The 20,644-nt window shown below is 43.7% G+C and overlaps 1 protein-coding gene across 2 annotated transcripts in view; it reads left to right on the forward strand.

The window, feature by feature from the left end:
• Window positions 1-5,594: 5,594 nt before the first annotated feature.
• FRS3 (fibroblast growth factor receptor substrate 3) overlaps window positions 5,595-20,644 on the forward strand; it is a 40,918-nt gene continuing 25,868 nt past the window's right edge. For both annotated transcript variants that reach the window (XM_089681169.1, XM_089681170.1), the window contains exons 1-4: window positions 5,595-5,812; window positions 6,145-6,271; window positions 12,428-12,510; window positions 19,878-20,064. In XM_089681169.1, coding sequence (XP_089537295.1) covers window positions 12,451-12,510; window positions 19,878-20,064 — 247 coding nt within the window. In that variant the 5' untranslated portion in view covers window positions 5,595-5,812; window positions 6,145-6,271; window positions 12,428-12,450. The remainder of the gene's footprint in view (window positions 5,813-6,144; window positions 6,272-12,427; window positions 12,511-19,877; window positions 20,065-20,644) is intronic.

Here is a 20,644-nt window from a genome sequence, read left to right on the forward strand (position 1 = left end):
ATTTTTTTATACTAATAATGGCGGTGATCAGCGACTTATGGCGGGACTGTGGCGGACATTCTGACACTGGGGGGAACTGACTTGGGGTCACTGACATCCCCAGTGACACCAATACAGTGATCAGTGCAAAAAAAACGACTGACACTGTACTAATGGCACTGGGGAGGAAGGGGTTAACTTATTTAGGCAATCAAAGGGTTAACTGTGTGAGGGGAGTGTTTTACATCTCTTCAGGGAAGCCTACCCCACCCCCTGCTAACTTGCCGACCTCCTCCACTCTTCCTACCACTCCATCCCCCACAGCTATCTCCTCCTGTGCCGCCACCCCCTCCCTCCTAGATTGTAAGCTCGAAAGAGCAGGGCCCTCGATCCCCTCATGTTTTGCATTGTATTGGTATTGTTCTGTCACATGCTCTGTCCCCCTTTGTAATGTACAGCGCTGAGCGAACTATTGGCGCTTTATAAATACTGTATAATAATAATAATACTAGTGGGCGGGGGGTGTGTACTTCACTGTTGCAGGCTGTCCCGGAAAGCTAATCTCTGCTCTCCGGAACAGTGAGCTGGGAACTGGCAGGGAGCAGAGCTGCACTGAAAACAATGCAGCTGTGCTCTGTGTCACTGTTTGCCGGCAATTGCCGAGACCCGGTGGGCAATTGCCGGGACCTGGTGATTGACACCCGCGGCCGCGATCGGCGGCGCGGGTAGGGCGGTCGTGCACACCCCCTATCTGATATGCAAAATGACGTTTATGAATGTGATTTTGCACAGTAGTGCTGCCCTGCCGCAGTATATGTACTGTGGCTGGTCGGCAACCGGTTAACAATGATATCCCTAGGAGGCCCCCCTGTCTGCCGTCTGGGGGGATCAATGCTCTATATATATGATCAATTTCTGTATGAAGGTCATTAATGTCAGACATCGCGGATCACATGAGGGATTGAGTGCAGCTAGTGAGCTCTCTGACTGATTCAGGGAGCCCTCAGATACGGAAATTGTAGCGTCTAGTCCGGTTCTCCAGATCATCAATTTTAGAATAAGCTTCCTCCAACCGATCTTGTAAGTCGGTAATCGTATTAGAATTTTGGGATACATTGTGGACTGTCGCATCAACTTTAGATTCGATACTGTCCAGGCCTTGGCCCAATTCCTGAATATCTTGCTTGAGATCAGCCGCCAATTTAGTAGTAGCTCTATCCAAGTCACGTTGCAGTAAATCAGCAAAACAAGCGATTAGGGTCGCATCTCCTGAATATTGTGGTGGAGCCGGAGGAAGTGCTGGCGAGTGATCAGGGCTATCAGAATCAGGTTCCAAGCCGCTGCTCTGGCTGAATAAGATAGCTGCGATCTCATTATCCAATGGAGAGGAAACAGGGGAATCATGATCTAGTGAGTAGACCGAAGCCTGGGACTCAGGTAGTATAGGATTGGAAGGCGATTGGGCGGGCTGTGGAGGGTCACTCACCCCAGCAGATGAAGCCATTGTCCGGTCCCGGCCGGTAGCTGTGGTAAGACCACTTTTTGCTTTTTGAGGGAGAGGTGCTGGCTGTGCAGAGGCAGAAGAGGTAGCAGAGGCTGTGGAAGCTGAGCAGGGTGCCATTTTAGTTCCCCTGCTCACTGCAGGGATCGGCTCCTCCCTGCTGTCTGTCCAGACATGATTCAGAGGCTCCGCTCTAGGACCAGAGAAAATCCCGGTATCAGTGGGGCTTGGTGCCTTTGTATGGGTTTATGCAGTGCCAGGGGTGTGCGGAGCATATGTGCCGGCCGCCCGTGCATGCGCACTCCTCTTGCAACAGTTTTAAATGCACATTCAGTAGTAGTTACAATATTAGAGCAGGAGGCCATTGGAGACCAAATATGTAGCCAATTTTCTCTTTAGTGCACTGGAGGTGTTTCTCCCATTTGGAAACATAACTGTGGCCTGTGTGATTATATGGTATCATTATTTGGGAGAGAGAGGCGTATAACAGCATATTTGTTCAAAAAGTGAGAGCTGGCTTGTGAGATCTTTGTTGGCAAGTATGGTGGACTGGTGATAAATATTTTATTTGTAGGAAGTGGAAGAGTTCAGAAGACGGGACGCAATATTTTTCTCTGATTTCTGCCCAGGTGTAAGCATCGCAGCCATTGTTAAAGGAGTGGGCATAATGAAATTTATGGATGTGCCACCAGTGGAAAGCACTACGAGATTTCAGTCTCGTGTACAAGGACACATTGGCCAGGAGGGGTAGGAGAGGTAAATGTGGTGAGCTTAGTTCACTGAAATATTTAGTGGTGTCCCAAAACTTAAATTCTCAATACTTACCTGTCCAAAGATCCTACACCAGCATCTGCTTCTGAGTGCCAGTCTTCAGGCCTCTTCATTGGCCAGCGGGGAATGATGTCACTCATGAGCATGCACAGGAGGCTGTCATCCCGGCACTTGGTGACCATCCTGAAACCGGAGGCTGAGCTGCAGATGCCCAACTTAGTTTACAGTGCCGGAGGAGACGGCGATCATGCAGGTTGTGGCATTTTATTGCAGAAGAGACAGTGCATGTCTCTTCTGCAATAAAAGCCTGCCTGCTCTCAGTTTTTTTACAGTGGGACTTCAGTTTCGCTTTAAAACAGAACTAAACCCTCCTATCGAAGCTGCCATCTTAGCCTGTTTGATCTTCACCTGCCACAGTGCTGCACAGGTGATTAGTTATACTGGCCTTTTGATGGTTTGACAGTCTGGTTGACAGCACAAACAAATGTGACAGTTACATTCTTGGCACATGCCAGGAATGTAACTGTTTTTTTGAAACTGTTAAATTGATGGGTTTAGTTCTGCTTTACATGGGTGTAAAACCATTCAACGGCTTCATGCACTAGATGTTTTTGACACTGCTCATAGGGGCATCTAGTGTTTTTTTTTTTTGCCTCTAAACAGCCTTGCATATCAGCCTGTGTACATGCACACATAGGTGTTTAGAGGCAGAAAAAAACCTGCCAGCATGTCTAGGAGCAGCAGCATTTTGTCAGAAAAAAGATTGATGCACATAAGCGCGTGCTAACGCATCATGCTGAATATCTATACTGATATGGACTGGGTAATGTGTGAGGAATGTAAGGATGGACCATCGTTTGATGGAAATCAAAATGATCAACCTACAGAGGACTGAATTCAAAGACATCCCGAAAATCAAAGTGAAAAAATGATGCAGCAGGCTAGTCCATTTTGCTGAATTTCATTGCAGCAACTCAGAAGTAGTTTGCATGGCCCCTACGTGCTTGTTTGCATGCCTAACAACGTCAGGGCATGCTCTTAATGAGACAAACGGATGGTGTACTAGGGTATTTCCTCCCAGATCTGGACCAGGGCATCAATGAGCTCCTGGACAGTCTGAGGTGCAACATAGCGGCGTTGGAACGAAACATGATATCCCAGAGGTGTTCTATTGGATTTAGGTCAGGTGAGCATGGGGGCCATTCAATAGTATCAATTCCTTGATCCTCCAGGAACTGCTTGCATTCTCTCGCCACATGAAGCCGGATATTGTCATGCACCAGGAGGAACCCAGGACCCACTGCACCAGCATAGGGTCTGACAATGGGTCCAAGGATTTCATCCCAATACCTAATGGCAATCAGGGTGCCATTGTCTAGCCTGTAAAGGTCTATGTGTCCCTCCATGGATATGTCTCCCCAGACCATCGCTGACCCACCACCAAAACGGTCATGCTGAACGATGTTACAGGCAGCATAACGTTCTCCATGGCTTCTCCAGACCCTTTCACGTCTACCACGTGCTCAGGGTGAACCTGCTCTCATCTGTGAAAAGCACAGGGCACCAGTGGTGGACCTGCAAATTCTGGTGTTAAATGGCAAATGCCAATTGAGCTCTATGGTGCCAGGCAGTGAGCACAGGGACCACTAGAGGACGTCAGGCCCTCAAGCCACCCTCATGAAGTCTGTTTCTGATTGTTTGGTTAGAGACATTCACACCAGTGGCCTGCTGGAGTTCATTTTGTAGGGCTCTGGCAGTGCTCATCCTGTTCCTCCTTGGCCAAAGGAGCAGATACCAATCCTGCTGATGGGTTACGGACTGTCAGGAAAGGACTCATCTCTGCTGGAGCTGATGGGCTGCAGTACCAGTTCTTGCCAGCGGGTGCTTTTCAGCAGCTAGGATCTCACCTCCTGCAATCAAGCCATCACCTGAGGCTGATTGCAGGAGGTGTATTTAAGCAGCAATCATGCCTATAACCAGTGCCTTGGTGTTTTGTTCCCATGTGCCTGTGATAACCTGTTTTCTTGAACCTGCTCATGTTCCTGTGATCTGCTCCATGTCCTGTCTGCCTTTCCCTACCCCATGCTTGATCAACTGTGTATGACACCGGCTAGCCCTGACTACTCTTTTGTTCTGTATATATTGGGTGAAGGTTTCTGATTATTTGGTTTTTACTTGCACGGTTCGTTTGTATATTGGTGTGTCGCACAAATAAACTATATTATTATTACATTACTCCTGAAGCCTGCTATTCCCTGTGTCAGTCCACACATCTCTGGTCACATCCGGATCCTTGACACGGACCTTCTATGGCCCTGTCCAGCTCTCCTAGCGTAACTGCCTGTCTCCTGGAATCTCCTCCATGCTCTTGAGAATGTGCTGGGTGACACAGCAAACCTTCTGGCAATGGCAAGTATTGATGTGTCATTCTGGAGGAGTTGGACTGCCTGTGCAACCTCTGTAGGGTCCAGGTATTGACTCATGCTACCTAAGACACTGACCCTAGCCAAATGCAAAACTAGTGAAAAAGAGTCAGCAAAAAGGAGTAGGGAACAAATGTCAGTGGCCCCCACCTGTAAAAGCATTCCTGTTTTGGGGGTTGTCTTATTATTGCCCATCTAGTGCACCTGTTGTCAATTTCATTAAGAGCAACGCAGCAGAAACTAATTACCAACCCCCTCTCTGCTACATGTCCAAATCAATATCCCAGGAGTTTAATTGACTTTATGCTATACTCTGATTAAAAAGTGTTCGTTTCATTTTTTTAGCAGTATATGTACATTTCATTTACGTAGTGTTGCATGACTGAGCAATAGCCAATTAAAGTAGCACAGTACTGAATAGCAAAAAAAATGCCTTTTTCATTAAAAGGATGAAACCTTCCTGAGGTCTAGTGGTTAAAATTGCTTATGTTTTTCTAAGCTTTTTTTTCCCTTGATGATAATAATTTTTTTGAACTTTTAAAGCATGAATCCACTGTATACACTGATCCCCTTGGCAACCCAGTTGTCAGGGAATTCCCTGCATCAGCAGAGACTAATACCATCCACCGTATCATGAAGCTGTACCAAAACTAATGAACCCCAAGATCGTCTCCACACGTGTGCCAGACACCTTCTCATAGGACAAGTGCGACGGCCGTTAGTGGCGGATCTCCCCCAAACCATCTCCTCTGGCCTCTATTTTCCCGCTGTCGATGTCTTCCTGCAACCAATGGCTACGTGTTTTATTGGGCCGTCGTGTAATTGTATATACAATGACCTGCGCCCATACATCGAGCCATGCATGAATTAGCATCAAGAATCTTCGTGACGTCAGAGCGGAGGTGTGAGCACCGGGGAAACTGACATCACTGCAGCCTCTGCCGGCTGGTCCTCCAGGTGGAGCCGCTCTATCCCGAGCCTTTTGTCGTTGATCCTCCGTCTGTGACCTCTGACCTCGACGGGGAGGCCTGCGCTGCCCGGGGCTGCGATGTGAATGTGACCGGGGTGGTGAGAGGGGAGGGCCGCCGGTGAAGGTGGTGATGACAGGAACAGACATGTATGGATTCGTGTATACTGGGTGAGAATCATTAGGCAGCCTTTCATCATGTACCAGTGCACGTACGCAGCATCCTATACAGATGTGTGTGTATGGACTCACTGACAATGCCATCTCTTCTATGGACCCTTCATGACACACCGAGCCTCCTCCATTCACAGCAGCTGGCCTTTCCCATACATCTGCATCATTGTCCTGGCCATGTCAGCATTGAGATGGTGAAAATAAACACTGACACAGAAGCACATGCACCCACCATGTAAATGGCAATGGAGGCTTGTGGTTTAGGAATGCATTAAGTGTTATGGGTGAGTGATGTATGTTTTTTCTTTCCCCTTGTATTTCATGGGCAGATGTTTATCATGTAGACCTGTTTGGCCTCGCTGGATCCAGGTCCTCAAGCAAAGAGATGGTACTTGTAGCCGGGATCTGTAGACCCTGAAGAAACCAAGAAAATTCCTCACCCATGGCCACATCACGGTAAACTTTGCTTTTCAGTAGCAGCCGGTATGCTGTGTGGTTTTCTACACCATTCAGGCCTTTTAAAGGGGAACTCCAGGAATGATTCTTTTTCAAACCTACATTTGGCCATCTTGGTTACTTCTAAAGTGGGGATTGGAATTCGCCTACTTCAGCAGGAACTAAACGAAGTTTGATCTGTGTAGCCCTCTCTGTTCGACAGCAGTGATTGGTAGACTGGCTTCTGTCGAACAGTCATGCTGGAAAGCTAGGATTCGATCAGCCGCTGCAGCCAATGAGTGCAGCGCTGATCAATGTATTCTGACTGGAGGGGAGTCCCTGCTCTCAGAATACAGCAGTGGGGAAGATCTCTGCATCCACATCCCTTGTGTGGATGCAAGGAATCTGTGAGGTTTTTTATTCAACCTACTGGTTAAACAAACAAAAAAAAAACCTCAAAGTGTGTACCCAGCTTAAAGCAGAACTACACCCTCCTATCGTTTTCAACCAAGGATGCTGCCATCTTAGCCTCTGTTTGATTTTCATTTGCCATCTTAGCCTCTGTTTGATTTTCATCTGCCATGATGCTGCACATGTGATCAGTTATGACACCAGCCATTTAATAGTTTGACTGGTTGAGAGCACAAGTAAATGTGACTGTTTACATTCCCAGTTCATGCCAGGAATGTTACTGTTTTTTGAAACTGTTAGGCTACGTTCACACTAGCTTTGTCAGCAGGCGTCAGACAGGCTTTGGAAAGTGTTTTTAATGCTTCTCAAACGCCTCTGAAAATTCTGCACATGGCAGCACACAGTGCTGTTCACACGGAAACGTTAGCGTCATGGCAAAACTGATGCCTCTGGTCAAGTCAGGAGGAGTTGAAGCCTCCCATTCAAGTCTATGGTGCCGCTACGCAAATGTCTGGCCGGCGTTTTCGGTGTGGTTGTGACGCGATTGTGAGGCGTTTGCGGAGCATTAATACCATTTAAACTTCATTAAAGGAGTTTTTGGTGCGGTTTTAATGCTTGGCAAATGCCTATCAACCGTGAATAGGGCGTTTTGGGAGCGTTTGCGGAGCGTTAAAAACGCTTCACAAAAGCCTGTCTAAGGCTTGTCAAATGTTATAGGGGCGTTTGGCAAGAGTTAAAAATAAAGTCAAGTGTGAACGAGCCCTTAGGCCTTGTTCACACCATACATGCAGAAAAACCAATGGAGACTGACTCGCAGATTTCACTTGCAGAGACATCAGTTTTCATGCATGCTTCAATGAGTTTTATACAAATTGCAAATTCATGTGCAGAAAAAAATCTGCATGTGATACCAGAGTTGTGATGTGAACAGGGCACATAAAGAACAATTGATTTAATTGTGCCCTTGCAGAACAAACAGGTCTCTGCACCATGGTGTGAATGAGCTCTTAGGGCTTGTTCACACCATGGTACAGAGACTTCCGTTTTTTTAGCACATGTTCTGCAAGGGCACAAAGAAATCAGTTGTTCTTTATGAGCCCTGTACACACCACAACACTGGTATCACGTGAAGATTTTTTTCTGCGCAGGAATCTGCAACGTGTATAAAACTCATTGAAGCGTGCATGAAAACTGAAGTCTCTGCAAGTAAAAACTGTGTCAGTTTTTCCGCACGTATGGTGTGAACAAGACCTTAAATCGTTGGGTTTAGTTCCACTTTAAAGTGGAACTTTAATCAGAAAATTAAAGCGAAACTTAACTCCTAACAATTGATAAAAATTATGTTCTTTAGCAAGGAGCATGAATTCCACATGAATAATTATGCTACCAAAATGAGTGTGTGCTGTAAATTGCTTCCAGAATTGTTCCTGTTTCTTCTTACATTTTGTTGAAGCCCAGAGCCCTGAGCAGCAGTTAAAGCAGAACTAGACCCTTTTATCCTTTACAGCCAAGGAAGCTGCTATCTGTTTGATCTGCAACTGCCATGGTACTGCACACATGATCAGTTATAACACCAGTTATTTGATGGTTTGACAGTTTGGTTGAAAACACAAGCAAAATGTGACCGTTAAGATTCCTGGCATGCTGGGAATGTAATTTTTTTTTCTTGAAACTGTTAAATTTATAGGTTTTGTTTCGCTTTAATATTTAGACTGTCAGCAGATTGGCCTCTACAAATTCGGCACAGTGCCTAAAAAATGCCTAAAATTGGAGAGCAACTGAACATGTGCAGAGCTGGGTGAGACAGTGTTTTGCTGGATTTTAAACCGTATAGTATTATTGTTTTAATCAAGTTGTTATGGGTAAAGTTTTGCTTTAAGTATAGTGGCTTAGTGGTTAGTAGGATTGAGCTCTAGTGTGTGAGGATTCCAGTCAGGAAGCTGTCACTGTACTGGGCTGATCAAAAGCAGCCAAGGCATTCCTTCCCGCAGTTGTATGCATACATGCCTCTTGTATATGTTGAGCATGGAATGCAGATAAATGGCCTAGTAGAGATGACATTTTCTGGCAGGCTTGCTCATATCTGTTTGGACTAGCATCTAAGCATGCCTGACCTTGTGGTTAGCACTTCTGCCTTCCTGGTTTGAAACCCTGCTCAGGACATTACCTGCATGGGGTTTGCATGTTCTTCCTAGTCATGTGTGTTTTCTCCCACACTCCGAAAGACATGCAGGTAGGTTAAATGTTAAGTTCACCTTTATTTAAAAAAAAAAAAAAAAAAAGTTAATGTATTATTTTTTGTTCTAAGGAGCGTGCAGAGCATTGCTCCTGTGATCAGTAGATTGTGGGTGAAATGTCAGGCTCCTGCAGACATTTCTACACCTCTCTTCCTGTAATTCTGTTCGGGCTGTCAGTTTCAGAGCTGCAGGAAGTGTCAGTCGACTATGAGGGTGCTGATCAGAGAACTACATGTCCGTCTGCCATGGGGCATGGATTTGTAATTTATGCATTCACAGATTCACCCATATAGCTGAACATATTTTAGATGAGACCGCGGCTGAGGGGAGGAGAACCCCCACCCACTGACACTGGGGGTGGGGGACTCTGGAGGGGAGGGGGCAGTGGGTTGTAGTAACATGTTGCCAAATGTGAGCTTAGCCTTTAATTGGCTCCTGTCTGAGTAGGCCCAAGTATGTGTATGCATGCATGTGTGTACATTGTTAGCTCCTTGAGGGAGGGACTGATGTGAATGTACAATATACTGTATGTAAAGTGCTGCCTAAAATGTCTGAACATATAAATGCCTGTAAAACATACTTCATATGTCACATCCAGGTGGCCATTCGGGATGCAGAAATTCACTGTAGCAGCCTGTGCTCCTCCTTCCAGGAGCTGCTTGAGCGACTTGCCTTCTGTATGCTGTACACAGGGGGTTGCTTGCTGAGCACTTCTGCCATTCATTATATATATATATTTTTTTCTTCAATACAAGGAGTTCTCTGATTAGATGAGGAGGGAAGGATGACACTACCATCTTTGCCTCATTAAAGGTGCCAAGTCAGTGATTCCTTATGTTTTGTATAGAGACGGCATGTGGCTTGAGTACCTGCTAGAGACCAGTGCTGACTGTATGTAGCACACTAGTGGCAAAATCTCAGCATTTAAGTGCAAAGCTCTACAAACATTTTTCCTGGTGGATAGAGTCAGTAAGAGACATAGCACACTGTTAGGTTACATGTGTCTAACAGTTATCAAAAAATTAGTAGGGAGGCAGGTGATTAGGTCCTTTCATACTGGCGTCATTTGTTCAGTCACATTTTAGCTAAAAAAAAACAGATTCAGTATGCATCAGTTTGTACATCCATCTTCGGTTCAGTTCTGTTTATCTCAGTCTACATTTGTTTTTTCATCTGTTATTTTTTTTTTTGTTTTTTTATTGTTGCAGAAACTAATCAGAAGTGTCAAAAGTATAAAGAAACAGATGATCATCTGTATACATTCATCTGCCCATAGACATACATTGTGGTTCAGTCTGGAAAACTGAAGAACTGCAAGAATGTCTAGACTGAATAGCCGTGTGAAAGGGTCTGACTATGTGCAGTTAGCTGCACAGATGCCACGTGCACCTGACATCCCCAGTTAATTTCCTGAAACAAAGGCTCCAGCAATACCAATGCCATTTAAAGTTCTACTTCCAGGCATAGCTCCTGAATATTAGTTTGCTGTATACATGTCAAGGTAAATAGGCCTGGAGGTATTACTTGCAAATAACCCAAGTAGATCATTGGACATCACCTTACAATGCCAAGGCAGGCATGCTGATTTTAGGTCATTACTAGATAGGTTGCAATCACTTCACCACACAGCTGTGTGAAAAGCCACCTGCATGCTATTTTTGACACCAACAATTCTAGCTGTTCTTGATTTACTTATTAGTATCTTGTGTGGTTTAGTGGAAAATAATACATTGCCAATTATACACTGAGCTACAAGATGGGACATTTGGTAATGGCTTCTGTCAGCAGGAAGGACAGGTTACACATTTTTCTAAAGGTGGCAGCATAGCATTTCATACCAGTTGTGATGCCTCAAGGATATGAGTGGGGCTTAAAACTGAAGTATAACCTGCTTGTACAGTATTTGTACTTCCCTGGTTCCTCCCTTACCTTCATCAAAATGCTAGTGATTTAAATAAAACCTATTTTCATTACATACCTTATTTTAGACCCAGTCATGTCATCAGTGGGACTCTGTGCTTCTCCATGCAATGCAGGCAGATCATAGCTGGTGGGAGGGGCAAGCAGGGTGCTGTACTTAGCTTTCTGGAAATATCACAGCACCCTATCTCAGAACTCCTCTCAAAAACCCTCAGGATTGATGCCATAGGCTGGCTCTTGGGAGGAATTATGCAAAATATCACAATGTCTTGATTAGTGGATGTCAGTCTGGAGGAGGAGGCATTTCTAGGCAGATTTGCATGCAGACTCTCCTAGGTAACAGCCATATGTTACACTAAGCCTAAAATGTTGAACTAAAATCCAACAAATGAAAGTGGCAGGCCAGTAAGGCTGGGGAAGAAAGCAATAGATGATGTCCAATAGCCATGAAATAAGGTGGGCTGTATCTGACTTTCTGCAGTTTTTAATGAATACTATGAGAAGCTCACAGTGTGCAGTGAAATCAGAGTAAGCAATTTTAGTATAATAGAGTAGCTTGTACAGATTAAAGGTATGTCTGGGGTCCAGTTTTAAATAGAACAGGGCATCCTTTAAAGTTCAATGAGTCTGAAACATGTTTTATACTTCTGAAAGTATATGGCAATCAATTAGTAGGTATTCTGAACAGTATCAGAAGTTACAATTAGTAAAGCTGACTAAGGCAAATATAAATCCTTCATAAGTAAACTCGCACAGTTCTACTTTGTAGGACTGAATAGTCAAATACTTGCACAAGCCAAATTGGGGCTAGCTGTGTAAGCATTTAATAACTCTATGGCCGTTTGGATCACCCCTCTTATTAAATATACCATTAATGCGACTTACACTGATGATCAGCTTCTTAGGAATCACAAATGGTATTTTAACCTTGAGAATGCACAGGTAGATAGAAAAATTACTAGAAGGCAAACTTGGCAATACTAAAAAAGTGTGTTTGTTTTTGTTCTTTTTGTCCATATACACTAAAACATCTTTAGGATCCTTTCACATGGACAGCCAGGGGCAGTAAAAACATGCAGTTGATCCATGTCTTTACTGCCTCTGGCCAACCACCTACAAACAGATATGGTGGTGCTTGGGTGAGTGATGCAGCAATTTTAAGGCAGCATGCTAAGTTTTGACAAGTACCACTGCCTGCAGCTACTGTCAGTGGCACTATTCATTGTAAGTGAACGGGACCGAGTTTGACTGAAAGACAAATACTTAGCTCCCAGTTAAGGCACAATCTCGCAATGCAAAATTGCCTTTTGGCAGCAAAAAAAAAGAGAGCATCGGGAGGTGGCAGCATCGCTTCCTGAAGACCTGCAAACTTTCTTTCTCTGTCCTCTGAAAAGCGGTCCATTGTGGATCGCTTTGGAGAGGTGGGGTAGACACTGATGCTAGTGTGAAAATGAGCCTTATTAACGCAAATTATGCATTGTTAAATGTTTACATTCCTATTATAAGCTTAATGGAGTCTTGTATATAATGTAATTTGCAATGCCATACAATGTTATGCAGTCTGACACTCGTCAGTTAAAACTAAAATGCTTTTGTATGTTTGTTACAGAGGAAACCTAATGCACTGATATCATGGGAAGCTGCTGCAGCTGTCGAGAAGGACTCCCAGACAATCACCCCACCAAGTTTAAAGTAAGATAAGTTGGTATATAGTAAATTGCAATTTTTAGGTACTAACTAAACATATATAGACTGGTCAAATAGTTGCAGTATATGAGTTTACTTTTCTTTGATTAGTTCGAGCACTTCTTGGCCACAGTACCATTTTAAAATGGTGCTTGGTGGGGTTTATGGCCTGTAGCAGCATGTCTGCAGTTTGCCACTGAACATCTGAACGATGCAGATGAGGACTAGTTGAAAGTGTTATGGTCAGATGAGACCAAAATGGAGCTCTTTGGTATCAACTCAACTCGCTGTGTTTGGAGGAGGAGCAATGCTACCTATGACCCCAAGAACACCATCCCAACTATCAAACATGGTGGTGGAAACATTCTGCTTTGGGGTTGTTTTTCTGTTAAGGGGCAGGACAACTGCACCACATCAAAGGGAGGATGGATGGGGCAATGTATCGTCAAATCTTGGATGAGAACCTTCTTTCCTCAGCCAGGGCATTGAAAATGGGTAGTGGATGGGTGTTCTAGCATGACAATGACCCAAAACACATGGCCAAGGCAATAAAGGAGTGGCTCAAGAAGAAGCACATTAAGGTCCTGGAGTGGCCTAGCCAGTCTCCAGACTTTAATCAGATTGAAAAATCTGTGGAGGAAGCTGAAAGTTCGAGTTGCCAAATGTCAGCCACCAAACCTTAATGACTTGGAGAGGATCTGCCAAGAGGAGTGGGCCAAAATCCCTCCTGAGATGTGTGCAAACCTGGTGGCCAACTACAGGAAACGTCTGACCTCTGTGATTGCCAACAAGGGATTTGCCACCAAGTACTAAGTCATGTTTTGTGAAGAGGATCAAATACTTATTTCCCTCATGAACATGCAAATCAGTGCATAATTTGTTAGACTTGCATTTCTTTTGAATTTTTTGTTGCTCTTCTGTCTCTGTGTTACAATACACCTACCATTTGATTTTTAGACTGATCATTTCTTTGTGAGTGGGCAAACATTCAAAATCAGCAGGGGATCAAATACTTATTTCCTTCACTATATATCCTATAACTTATTCTGAATCTGCTTTCTGAGCAGTGAACGTTTACCCATATAGTTTGGAGTTTTTCCTTATCCTGCAGAGGACTACCTAATTCCACATGTTCCCTTCTAAATGGACCCCAGAAGGAAATTCAAAACTGGACAGATTTAGGCACCAGGACAATAATGGACATATCAGATGGAAAACTGCCGTCTCTGGTGTCGAAGTAGATACAAGCTGCCATGAAGAGGGTGCTGGAGGCTGTTTTCCCTTGAGCAGCATAGAAGAGCAACTTCCTTTCTTACTCTGGAACAGCACCAAATACAACCTCAGGCTGTCATTCAATGCGATGATGACCTAGAAAACAGAAACAGACTACAATGAACTAATCTCCAGGACTTCCAGAGAAAGTGGAGGCATCAGATTCTACAGGATTTCTTGAAACATTCCTGATTACCACATCCAGCAGAGAGAAGTTCTTTCCCACTTTTAGGCAGGAGACTTCTTTGGCCTCTGCCATCCAGAGCCCCTCCTTGCATTTTATACCCAATCTACCAAATTTTAAGGATAGAGATATCATCCATCTTTTTACACGAGAAACTGGTAATCTATTACAAAACAACTTACAGGTGTACCTGCGGTTTACAAACGCCTCGGTTAATTTTCGGTTTACGAATGAAAATCCTTTGAAAATAATGCCTTGGTTTACGAATTTTTTTAGAAATTTATTTCACATTACGAAGTGTATGTCAGTGTCGATTTTTAAATGCAATTGCCAGATTTTTTTTTTTTTCTTCACTATAGCTCACAGAATTAGCTGTCACTTTCCCCGGAGTTAAAGGAAACCTTGTTTCTTTCAACTCGGGAAATAAACTAAAAGGAAACTCTCTTTTAGCTGGGGCAGGGAAAGTGACAGCTGAATCTCTGAGCTACAGTGATGAAAAAAAAGCGGTAATTACTATTAAAAAACAGCACCATAATAAATACATAAACGGCATTGGGTCCCCCCTCCCATCCATACCAAACCCTTATGGTCTGGTATGGATTTTGAGAGGAACCCCCACGCCAAAATAAAAAAAAAATGGTCCCAAATCCATACCAGACCCTTACCCGGCATATCAGGAAAGGAGGCGGCGGACGAGCGAGCGCCCCCTCCCAAACCATACCAGGCCACATGCCCTCAACATGGAGGGGTGCTTTGGGGCATGGGGCTCCCACCCCCAAAGGATCTTGTCCTCATGTTGATGGGGACAAGGGCCTCTTCCCCCATAACCCTGGCCGGTGTTTGGGGGGGGATCTGTGGGCAGGGGGCTTATTGGATTCTGGAAGCCCCCTTTAACAAGGGGGCCTCCAGATCCCGCCCCCCCCCCCCCTCCCCATGTGAATGAGTATGGGATACATGGTCCCGCTACTGATTCACAAAAAACAAAAAGTGTAGTGTGAAAAAAGACAGGACACGGTCTTTGACAAGTCCTTTTATTAAAAGAAAAAACTAAAAGAATGTCCCCCGCAGTAGATCCAACGTCAATCACTATGTCCGCAAAAAGAATTAAAATAAAAAAAAAAACTCTGCTTCTGACGACGGCTCCTGCCATCTGCCTGCTCCGGTAGTTTGACAATTCTTAAATATGTAAGGAGCGGGGCCACCCGGGGACATCACGCATGTGACCCCGCCCCATGTGACATCAATGTCACTTGGGACATTTGGTTAGTTTTTTCTTTTAATAAAGGACTTGTCAAAGACTGTGTCCTGTCTTTTTTTTTTTTTTTTTTTTTTTTTTTTATATCACACTACACTTTTTGTTTTTTGCTGTGAATCAGTAGCGGGACCATGTACCGCATACTCATTCACATGAAGGGGGGGGGCGGGACCTGGGGGGCCACCTTGTTAAAGGGGGACTTCCAGATTCCGATTAAGCCCCCTGCCCGCAGACCCCCTACCGACCAGGGTTGTGGGGAAGAGACCCTTGTCCCCATCAACATGGGGACAACAAGATGCTTTGGTTGGGGGAGCTCCCCCTGCCCCAAAGCACCCCCCCCCCCCCATGGTGAGGAAATGTGGCCTGGCATGGTTCAGGAGGGGGGGTGGCACTTGCTCATCTCCCCTTTCCTGACCTGACGGTCTGCATGCTTGGATATGTGTCTGGTATGGACTTTGGGGGCCCACAAGCCATTTTTTTTTTTTTTTTTTTTTTTAATTTTGGCATGGGAGTTCCCCTCAAAATCCATACCAGACCCAAAGGGCTTGGTATGGATGAGAGGGGGGACCCCGTGTGTTTTTTTTTAAATCATTTTTTTTAATTGCCGGCAATTTTTTTTACATTCAGCTGTCAGCGGGGAACCGCGCTGACAGCTGAAACATTAACACATGGTTGTCACTACTAAAATACCGCATGACTTGATAAAATAACTCATACGGTATTTTAGTAGCGTTTACTTTTTTCTGACCTCCGGAACAAATTAATTGGTTTTCAATGCATTCCTATGGGAAACAACGTTTCGGTCTTCAAATTTTTCGCTATACGAAAAGTCCGGCAGAACGAATTAAATTCGTAAACCGAGGTATGCCTGTATTCCAAAATTGCTGTATAACCTGGATTCTTTATTGAACTGAAAAATCACTGCACCAATTTTTTAGAAGTGAAATGTTGACTGCCCATCCCCTCATCTAAAATACACCATGTTTATCCGGCACAGTTATGTGTTATTGAAGATGTTAGCGGCTTCTTTGCTCAGCCTGATGAAGCTCTTCAAAGGGAAGAAAAGCATAACCAGTGCTGTGAAAAACCAGCTTGAGGCCATTAACCAACTTGTTGAGTATTTCCCTGTTCTACATACCTCATTTTCATGGAGACCTGGCTACTGAATCTCCTTTTTCCCCTTCCTCTTTTCCTCACCACATCTGCATACTGTCCTACGCCCACCCTAGGGCAGTTACTGACATGTACTTTTCTCTCAGCTAGCTTTACCCAGAAGCTTCCATTACTTTTACTTTTTTTTTTTTTTTTTCTTCAGGGAACTGTTTTTACTTTTATACTAATGTCGCTTTAATACAGCTTTACAGCAGACTATTCTACCAGCATAAAGCAGTTGGTGGATTATCCTAACTATACTGGTATAATGGCATCATGGACATGGACTGGGCATGTGAACCTTTAATATCCTGTTTGGCATCTACCCAATTTCTACCCAGTACACCTAGTGGAATTGCCGATTGCATACTGAGAGTGATTCATTGAGGTAGCATTACACACACATAGGGGTTGATTTACTAAAACTGGAGACTGCAAAATCTGGTGTAGCTCTGCAGTGAAACCAATCAATTTCCAGCTTTTTCTTTTTTTTGTTAAAGCTTATTGAATAAGCTGAAGTTAGAAGCTGATTGGCTACCATGCACAGCCACATCAGATTTTGCACTCTCCAGTTGTAGTAAAGCCACTCCATAGTGTGTGATACCTCTTGCTGTGACCCAGCAGTGAATCACTCCTTTTTTTCAGTTTGAGACAAAATAGTTGAATAGTTTTGTTTCAAGTTACTGTTAGTCCCTTTTCCCATGACATTTCCAATCAGGTCTGCCTGTCAGATTTTCATTAGGACCTGATTGGAAGGTCCATTCGTCCCTATGAACCAGCGGGTATAAACAGGCTTGTGCTCCATTTTACACCTGCCTACCTCTGATCCAGTTTGCTAAAAACAAACAAAAGGGCATCCATTCTCCTCCGTGTAGGCAGATCGGAGGTAGTTGAGAATAAACAAACTCCACTGTCTGTTTATACCCGGCTGCCCATACAGCAGAGCGGGCTCTGTCCGTGTCCACTCTGCATAAACTGAGCGGACAGGGACCTTTCATCTGCCTGCTTCGCTCTGATCTGCAGGTGATCTGTGAGTGGGAAAAAAAATGTGCATATGCCCGCACACATTCAGAATCGTTGCCAATCACCTAATCAGATAAGTGGTCAATCTGATCAGTCATGCCTATTGTGTAATGTAGATCATTGCATGCAGGAAACCTGTGCTTACGACCTTCGTATAGAACACGTCAAGTGCTGGATGGCCACGCCATATTTTGCATGGTTTAAAATAACTTCAGACTAAGACTGTTTATTGTTCAGTATATTCCAGCATGCCTCATGCAGTGTAAGTTGCAGGTGTTTAAACAAGGGACTAAATCCACCTAATTGGTGGATCCATGGATCAAAGCTGTAAATAATAGTTGGCACATGTACCAAAAACACTGCATCAGTAAGTATGTTCTGTGGTCTACAGGGACATCCGTGAAAACATTAACAAACTGTTAATGTGTGGACTTCGGATCCTTTCCTCTTGACCAGGGAAACCCAACAGGTTTCCCACTTTCCCCCATTCCTATACACTTAAGTGGTGGAACGTCTAGCCATAATACTGCATACACAGCCTGGAATTTAGGGACTATGAAGTTGCATTCATGTAGACACAGTTGGACTGTATACAGATGGCATGTTGCTTTACATATAATTTTGTAAAGTTGAATAAAGACAACAGTCCATCCAGTTCGATGTGTGTGTGTTTGTCAAAAATCATATCCCTTTATATTGTGTTGGCTAAGATGCTCATCTAACAGTTTTATTAAACTATCAATACTACCCGCTGACCCCAACGATTATAGAAATGTGTTCCACATCCTTACTGCTCCGACAGTGAAAAACCTTATACGCAGTTTAAGGTTAAACCTCTTCTCCTCCAATTTCATTAAGTGGCCCTCCCCCCATCTTCTTATACTCCCTGAGGGTCACCAATATGGGTCCAAAAGTTTTAATGAACGATCACATAGTTACAGCAAGGCAATGTTTCGGAGTCTTGCAGGTTCCCGTCACATGCCTGATGAAGGGGTCCTGCGAGACTCGGAAACTTTGCCTTACTGTAACTGTGATTGTTTGTTAAAACTTTGGACTCATGTTGATGATCCTCGGTGTGCTGGTGAAATTCTCCCTTGCTGATTCTGTTCGGTTCCAGCGAATGGTCGCTGCAGCACCCACTTATACACAACCATTTTTAATGCAGAAACGTGTGCATTTGGATTGTACACTCCCTGAGATGTAATCGTTTATTCTTTATGCCAGAATCGCCATTGAGGTATTTGTATATTTCTGTCATATCTCAGCATATACATGGCAGATTATTACACCCTTGGCACCCTCATTACAGTTAGCTTTTGATGTTCTTAATAATTTAGGTGAATTATCTGGCCTGTCAATTAATTTTGTTTAAATCTCAGATATTGCACTGGACAGTTCCCACCTACCTCCCTCCCACGCACCAGTACAAGCTCAATTAAATATCTAGGAATCCAGGCATTCGGAAATCCATCAGACCATCTTAAAGTGATTGTAAATATATATATATACATACTGTATATATTTTTTTTAATAACAAAGATGGCATACTTACTTAGCAGCCCCGATCCACCCCCCCTTGATCCCTCCTTACTGGCCAATGACTCATGCTACTGTAACTGAGCCTATGAGGAGGGAGAGAGGCGCTGTTCTTGTACTCCTCTTCAGCTTTTAGAACCACTTTAATTTAAAGGGGAACTTAAGACAACTTTTTTTTTTTTTTTGAAGTGAGAAGAGGGTTTTAACCCCTGACTTTTTTCTCCCCTCTGTGTCCCATTGGGATGATTTTCCTTCACTTCCTGTCCCTTATCCAAATCACTCAAAGTGGGTGAATTCCTGGTTATCACCAGAACTAATGTTCCCATTGGAAAATTGTAATCTATTACTGTCCTGGAGACAACCCAAAATTTGGGATTTTCTTTCACTTTTGGTGGGAGCAGTAAACAAGACAAATGGGGTGAATCTCTTTTATCAGGGGCACAGAGAGCAACTAGTCCACAACTAAAAAAAAAAAGCACTAGTCATCGCTATTTTGGTATGCCATTTAGGCATAAAATATGAACAATCTTTGAGATAAACTACACAGAGACATGGTCACTTGACAGTTAAAAGAGAAGTATTTAATTTTTTTTTAAATTATGCTTACCAAGGTGGATACAGCATTGATCCGATGCTGCATCTGTCCCCCACCGGCTCTAAGGGTGAAAACTCAACAATCACAGCGAAAACCGCTGATCGCTCAGTTCTCCCTGCCGCTCTGAGCAGAGAGTGGTGACTGTCTAAAGCACTGGACTGTGGAAGGGACGGGAGGGGCTGGCTCAGGCTCTCAGGCTGAGCCAGGTGCTGTTCCAGACATCTGGGTGGACCCCGAATTCTTTAAATATGTTCTGGTCTAAATTAATGAAATATGATTTATGTTATATGCCAGTCATAATGGCTTACAGGGTTTCTGTTTTGCAAGATATGTGATGTGTTGAAATCTCGTTTCAGGTCACCAACGTGGATGATGAGGGGACAGAGCTGGGTTCTGGTATCATGGAACTAACACAGACCGAGCTGGTCCTACACACCCGCAAGCGGGATGCTGTGAGATGGCCATACCTCTGTCTTCGTCGCTATGGATATGACTCTAATCTCTTCTCCTTTGAGAGTGGGCGACGGTGTCAGACTGGTCAGGGTATGGTGTTCTTTTCTATATGATTTACATACTGGCATGTCTACTGTCCCTCTTGTATCTTTCAGCTAAGCAGCAGAACATTAACAAATTAAATTTTTAGGCTTTTAGCCCAGGCCTGGCAAAATCTAACCCAGAACTATGATCCAAAACTTAGAAGCCAGCAGATCGCAACATGCCCCCTGATGTCAATGGATGCAAAAATGCCACCTCTGGAATATATGGACTTTTTATGCGTTTATTTTATAATCGTTTATAGAGCGCCGCATTAATATTTTGTATTTTCAAAATATTATTTAGATTTTTTTTTTTGTGTATTTAGTTCAATGTGGCAGCATGTTATGAGATATATGAGAATATTTGATTCACATCCACACAGTAACAGCGAAGTTTGTTTTTGAGGGTTCTTTTTACCTAAAAAAATAAGATTATTTATATATATATATATATATATATATATATACACATACATAGACATAATTTTTTTTTTTAATAAGATTAGTTAATGTTATTGTATTGATAACAAAATACATGTCTGTACCCCCACATTCCATGATATTAAATCATAACCAAACTGTAGCAA

The sequence above is a fragment of the Staurois parvus genome, unplaced genomic scaffold, assembly GCF_062004578.1.
Source record: "Staurois parvus isolate SC_StPar_1 unplaced genomic scaffold, SC_StPar_1.0 ptg000261l, whole genome shotgun sequence".
Classification (NCBI taxonomy): Eukaryota; Metazoa; Chordata; class Amphibia; order Anura; family Ranidae; genus Staurois; species Staurois parvus.